This window comes from Limulus polyphemus, unplaced genomic scaffold, assembly GCF_000517525.1.
Source record: "Limulus polyphemus unplaced genomic scaffold, Limulus_polyphemus-2.1.2 Scaffold4778, whole genome shotgun sequence".
Lineage (NCBI taxonomy): Eukaryota > Metazoa > Arthropoda > Merostomata > Xiphosura > Limulidae > Limulus > Limulus polyphemus.
In genome coordinates, this window is record NW_013670388.1 from 41,545 (window position 1) to 48,994 (window position 7,450).

At 31.7% G+C, this 7,450-nt stretch overlaps 1 protein-coding gene across 1 annotated transcript in view; it reads left to right on the plus strand.

The window, feature by feature from the left end:
* Nucleotides 1-1,803, plus strand: part of LOC106471675 — an 11,124-nt gene extending 9,321 nt beyond the window's left edge. The window contains exon 5 of the mRNA XM_013932292.2: nt 1,579-1,803. Within this exon, the coding sequence (XP_013787746.1) occupies nt 1,579-1,803 (225 nt within the window). The remainder of the gene's footprint in view (nt 1-1,578) is intronic.
* Nucleotides 1,804-7,450: the final 5,647 nt, after the last annotated feature.

The following is a 7,450-nucleotide window of genomic DNA, read 5'->3' on the forward strand; positions in this document are numbered from 1 at the left end:
ATTGGGTAAACGTTTTGTCAGTATTGGATATAGCAGGTATAGTGTGGTTGACATTTTATTATACACTCCTCTTTACTTTGAAGGAAAATTTATACTTTTTCAGACTATTTAATTGTACAATATACAGTTTTAGGGATGATACTTCATTGAAATACGAAAAATTGACAGTTGAATTTCTTGTTGATATGATGTATTATTTTTAACTTTGTTTCTTATTCAGTGTGTAGAAGTACACAGATGATTCTGTTTGCATGAAATTCATTGAACAAGTATCTCTCCAGGTATTTAATACAAAGTTTTTTAAGTAATCTACAAACTGTTTGGTTTAGAAAATGCAATTTTTTTATATAATACGGTGTTATGTTTTGTTCTAATACGTGAACTTTTTATTGATGTTGAATTGCTATTACATTTGAATTTCTTTCATACATTTTATCATGTGAACAAGAAGCTAGTTGTACATTTTTATCTATTTAAATATTTAAGTTTTTTACTTAAATGAGTGCTGGATGAGGCTTAGTATTCCAGACTGTGAATCTGAGGATCTGTGATTAAAGTCCAGTTGCCACAAAATCTTTTCTCACACTTTGGGGCCATAGGCGTGTCATAAGAGCTATGGTTAAGCCCCACTATTTGATTAAAGTTGCCCAAGAACTTGTGTGAGTAATGTTGACTAGTTACTTTAATTTAGTCTATATGTTCAAAATTAGAGATGGCTAATGCTGATAGGCCTTTTATAGCTATACACAAACATCTTAAACAAACCAATAAAGTAAATGGAAAGGAAACATTTTTTTATTGCTTTAAATGACTGAATTAGGCCTAAGAAAATTAACGAATATTACATTTGACTAGATGTTTTTTTTCATTCCTCCTTATTCGGCATGGACTTGAAAACAGAGGTGCATAAAAATAATGTGAGATATATCTTGTGTTTGTCACTATGTCCTGCTGTGGTCAAGACACTAATTTTATAACCAATAACTGTTTTGGTTTGAACAAGATTAACTTGATGAATTGTCATAAATTATACTTAATTCATTACACATTATGTTATTTATTAACATCAATTTATTTATTTATTTTACTGTAATTAACATTACTCATCATCCAGAAGAGACACTTTGTTATCAGGTGACTGTTTCTTGATTACTTCCATTCTTTTTGTTACTTCTTGGTATCTTGAGTTTCTGTAAGAAACCACTTTAATGTATAGAAAACCTGTTTGAGAATGCAGGTCATTACTTCTGTTGATACAGCTCGGCATGGTCAGATGGTTAAGCCGCTCGATTCGCAATCTTCAGGTTGCGGGTTCGAATCTCCGTTACACCAAATGTGCTCGCCCTTTCAGCCTTGGGGGCATTATAATGTGATGGTCAATCCCATTATTCATTGGTAAAAGAGTAGCCCAAAGTTGTCGGTGATGACTAGCTGCCTTTCCTCTAGTCTTACGCTGCTAAATTAGGGACGGCTAGCGCAGATAGCCCTCGTATAGCTTTGCATGAAATTCCAAACAAACAAACTTCTATTGATAAAACTTTGTCTGAAAATAATCTTGCTCTACTTTTGGTATTTCAGAAGTATGCCGAGAAACTGCTTGTGAGATACAGCCAAAGATGGGTTAAAGAGTTTGTTCGAAAGAGACTGGACCTAAATATGCCTTTGCATGGGGATATAGAAGACAGAACATCACCTTGTCCTCCTCGACACTGCACCACAGCTCGTTGCCCATGTCAGTACGTTGAAGAGCATCTTCGATTCAAGCCTCGCAGCAAATGCAGCATTAAAGAGTTGTTTATTTAGGTACAAGTGGAATTTTTATGTCAAAACATTTTAAGTTAATTGTTGGGGTAGCATTAATAATAGTTTTGTTCTCGCTTTCTCTCTTTTTTTTTATACTTTGTAAATATGCAAAAACTGTTTTTATATCCAGTTTTATATTAACTTCAGAAACTTACAATTATGAATCTCTTTTTTTTTTAGTTTTACTTCGTTTAGTATTATACAAGTTATGCAATGCTACTGTATTTTTTACCATTGTAAAGAGATTGAAACTACTATTGATATCTTTGGAATTTGCATTTTTTTAGTATGTGGAAAATTAACTTTTTAATTAAATTGACTGACTAAGCTGTCAATTTTTTTCCGTAAAAACAAATATACTCGTTTTCTTCTCTACGAAATTTAAGATTATAATTTTTTAAATTAGTTTTTCATGGCTATTATTATTTTTTTTTAGCAGAGGAAGTTTGTAGAAATAATTTGGAAAGGAGCTTTCCAAATAAATTTGAAAGATCTTCTGTCAAAACTTAGGAGAGGTTCCTCAGAGATAGGATTAAGCAGCAATGCATTTTAGGTTTAGATATAAAATTCCTATTTTTTGTAACATAATAATTTAAAATGCACTAATGCTCTTTTTACGTGTTAAGAATTTCTATTTATGTGCTTTGCTTTAGAGACTGAATTACTCAAATTTGTTGTACTAAGTAATATTTTGATTTTACAGTTTTCAGGTGAGGGTTTTCTGTAAAGGGGTATCATTATAAGACTCGGTGCATTTCTTTCTTATACTATCCTTGAGCTTGGACATATGACCAACAAAATGTCTTTGTGAACACGCATAACATTATAGCCAAGAAAATATTAAATGTGATTAATAACAGTTTGAAATATTCAGTAATCAAATAGCTTCAAAAACAATATTATTAATATAATAAAAATTATAAGGCTTAGAAACCAAGGAGATTTACGAGGGATTTTTCTAGGAGAGCATTGCTAGAGTTTATGAAAAATATATGCGTGTTAGTACAATGGTACTTCTATTTTTTTGATGCATTTGTTATTTTTAGCTCGGTTAGCTTCTGCAATATTGAAAACTTAATTACAGCAATATACGTGTTTGAAAGAGCTATAAAAGTTTTTATGAAAGACAGTAGTAGTACCAGGCAGATTTTCTGTTTATAGATGTTTTTCAAATTGCATATTTTTGCTCATTGTGTACTTTATGATCAAACATGATTTAACTGTTGTAAGTTTATTCGTTTAGTACAGTGACTTCTTGGCTGCTTTTTATGTGATACACAATCTCTTTTTTTTTAACGTACTTTAACCATGTTTTTAATAAAATATTATTAGCTTAACAATAATTAAGTAAAATCTTTTCGAGAAACCGTTATAAGGACCTTGTTAAATTGTTAAGGAATAAAAAACATTAGTTAAAAAATAAATCACAAATTAGATATACTTGTTATTACGATAAATGTGTATGTGCTCTCGAAGTGAAAGATTTATGGTTATAGAAAATTTATATGTGCTAATAATTATTTTATATCAATCTTTTTTTTTGTTTTTATACAGACATTTTTCACTATTGTAAGCCATGTGCCAGCAAAGTTTGCTATAAAATTGGAACCCTAAATTTAAAAAGTACCTGTCCTTCCAAAAATACAATTTATCTACAAAAACCTTTATCGTGAGGTGAGGTGCAAAGTTGTGTCAAAATGTCTTTTTCTTTTTGATGTTTATCATAAAAACAATATGAATTTTCGGATGGTTGATTCGGTGAGTTTGTTCACCGCAAACTTGTGCAAATTACTTAAATAATGAATTAATCATTTTATATATTTAATTGTACCTGAGTTTACTTTTTGAAGAAGTGTCACCAAGCATTTTAGCAGTGAGTTTGAGGGCTTATAATGCTAAAATTCGGGATTCGATCCACGTGGCAGTTACAGCTCAGATAGCCTACCGTGTAGCATTACATTAAAACAAAACAAAATCCTTTCAAGTAGCTGTGGAGTTTTAGGATAATTCTTGAAGAAAATTGAAATGTTTATGAAATAGAAATATCTTTTTTGATATTTTGTATGAAATGTGAAGAGATCAATAAGTAGATTAGGATATTTAAAAAACTGTTTTAAGCAATGAGTATCATTGTTAACTAGTGTTGAGATTGCAATTATATGGGTTTCAATGCTTAACTTTTAATTTAGTATATTAAATGTGAACACTTAAAAAAAGTTACTAAAACTAAATGCTTTAACTTAAGCCTAACCTATGTACGATAGTGATATTTTTTACCAGTAAGATTGCGATGTTTGTACTAAACGTTAAGAGAGTAGTCCGCCATTAACGTGTAATGTTTTATATAGAATATTTCACCAAGAACTTTTAAAACAAAAAATTTGTGAGTAGGCATTTAAGTTTTTTTTTATTTGTCATGTGAAATTAGGGCACTGACTTTTACTTATTTAGGAAGATCCATTTCTATTTGATGGAGATTTTGCCCAAAGAAAATGCACAAAAGAAATAACTAATCGTGAAAGAAAGTATACTAGCTCAACTGTTTTTCATTACTTCATATGTAGATGGTAATTAATCCTGTGCAGGTGTGAAATTTGGCTTGAACATGTGAACACAAATGCTATATTTAAGAGGTTTGTTCTTTATATCTTGATGTTTTGTCAATGAAACTTGTTAGTGCAACAGTTACTGTTTTTTTTTACAGTTATGTTTCTACAATAATGACTATAAATAGTTTGATATTTGTGTTTTAGATGTCAGGGTCAACATACGATTATAGTTTGCTAATCTACAAGTTCGGGCTGTTCTTCAGAAACTTAGTTTAGAAGGATGAATCCGAATGAACACAGGAAGTTCATAAGTGAATTGTGCTAGGCATTGTAAAACTAAAACATGTAATGTTTATTAGTAATCGCATCAAATGTTTTGGTTATCCATTTGAAACTAAACTGATAACTAAGTGTACTGGCTGGGTGGTCCAAACTGTGAATTCGAGGGTCTATAGTTTGCATCACACTCTGTGGCCATGCAAGTGATATAAGAGTAACAGTCAAATCTCACTATTCTATTAGAGTAGACTTATAGTTGGTGGTGGATGCTGTAGACCAGCTGTCTTCACTCATTCAAAATTAAGGATGGTTACGCACATGTGAAGCTTTTTGCAAGTATCTAAAGTAGAGTTTAACGAGTTAAAGACAAAAAGGAAATAAAAACATGAGCAATTTTGAATAGTAGACTATTCTAGAAAGTTATATCTATGAGGTGTGGAAACTATGATTGGTTCAACTTCATGTAGGCTAGGTTTGACTTTTAAGGTTATAGCTGGTTTATAAGTGGTTAAGTTTTTAGTACTAGTAACATCTATATATTGTTTAGTTTTGTGTTTTATTTTGAGTTTGCTATGTATGAATGCACATCTGAGTATTTGTTTCTTTTTGTGTCGTGAATTTTATAAACAAGAGAAACTAAAATATCCAGGAAGTTTACACGTCCTTCAAATTTTGTGAGGGCAACAGCACCTTGGCTAAGCCTTTTTTTGTCTACCCCTTGCTACAGACCAGAGAATGTCTTGTTTGATAAGCTATGATGTTTCTTATACCCTTTAATTTAGAATCACTTTGTACAGTTGCACAGATCTTCCACTGGTGGCCGAGTGGTTATCTTGGCCGATTCAAAACACGATGCTGTTGAAAACACACTGCATTTTCAACCATGGGTTTTGTGAGGGCAACAGCACCTTGGCTAAGCCTTTTTTTGTCTACCCCTTGCTACAGACCAGAGAATGTCTTGTTTGATAAGCTATGATGTTTCTTATACCCTTTAATTTAGAATCACTTTGTACAGATCTTCCACTGGTGGCCGAGTGGTTATCTTGGCTGATTCAAAACACACTGCATTTTCAACCATGGGTGCATAATAAAAGTGACAATCAATTTTGTTACTCTGTTTACAAAGCCCATGTGGTAGTGGGTGTTACCGGCCGTAGTTCAAAATTAGAGATAGCTACACCTGAAACCTCAGTATAAGGTCCTGTTCGAGTTAAAAATTTCAATTCTAATTTCTTTAACAAGAGGTAACTCGTTTTATTGTAGAACTTTTTTTCCCCTCTGATTTCTGGCATGGAAAGTGCTTTAAATGGATGAGATGTATTGAAAAAATATTCTCTTTGGTAGTAGTTGATGTCATGCAAAGTGTACCAAAGTTGAAATGATGAACTCATCCTTTGTTTGCTTAAAAGAAACCCATATTGAAGCAGGTTAGAAATGTGTCTTGGCTAACTGTAACGTTTCATGACGTCACACAGTATATTAATATTTGTATCCTTAATTTTAACTTTAAAATATTGAAGTATTGTACTGATATATTCTATAAGTAAAGCCGTGTTGTTATAACTTATTAATTAATTTACTTCAGATTTTATTTGTAGCAGGTGATTTACAAAAGAATGTTTTGGTATTAACTGGAAAGTTTGTTCCGTTTTATTCCGTCCATACTTTGTGCCTTCTAATTGGTGGCTTTTTTTTTATTTATTGCAAGTTTGTTGATGTTATATTATAACCTATTGATCATACTGCAAGTAGTGACCCAAAACTAGCAAGTTTTAAGGCAACTTCAGCAGCGTGTTTAAAAAGGGAAATGGTCACTTAAAGTGAAATTCTACTTAATAGTGTGAGGTATTAATGATCAAGGTCTAATTGATGGATTAGAATTTTATTTTCATAATTTGCTGTTGAACTTTGTCTGATATTACAGGTAATTCTTTTGTAAACCTTTTGAACGAGTACGCTTGTACAGGATTTCACTGTATAAAATGTACCAGTGCTGTTATTTGATTAGAGACAACTACGAAAAATGTAAAGGTTCGAAGTTGTCCTGTGAAAACAATAATCACGTCAACTTAGATGTACTTACAGGGTAACTAGTTTTGATTATTTGTTACTCAAGTCCGTGGATAAAGTTTCATTACGAGTACGAATAATTCAGATAATGAAAGTCAAACAATATCCAGGTGTTTTTAAAATAAATGCACCAAATATTTGTGTTCGTTACAAACTTATTAATGTCACACACACACACACACACACTTTCATTATGTATATATGCATTGCACATAACATTAAATTTTTCAACATAAGTTTAAGATATAATGTTCATTCTTTTTACTAGTTTTCTGTATTTAATTCCAAAATTTGAGGCACCTTTTTGTATTTTTCTGAAGAAGAAAGAAAGCAGACCACATGGGATTTAAAGTTTGTCTAACTCTAAATATAGACAGTTTAGAACAGATAACTTGGGTGTGAATCTATAAAGAATTGAAAGTAGTGTGTCAATCTAAACGTTTCTATTTCACTTAATACCAGCTGTTGTCGTTAATGTTTGTTTTTATACTAAACTTAGAGATCGTAAAATATTGAATTATATCATTATGTTTTGAAGGGTGACACCTGTATGTGTGTGTGGCCAGCTATCAACACACAGTATCTATGTTTTGAACGGTGACACCTGTATGTGTGTGTGGCCAGGTATCAACACACATTATCTATGTTTTGAACGGTGACACCTGTATGTGTGTGGCCAGGTATCAACACACAGTATCTATGTTTTGAACGGTGACACCTGTATGTGTGTGGCCAGGTATCAACACACA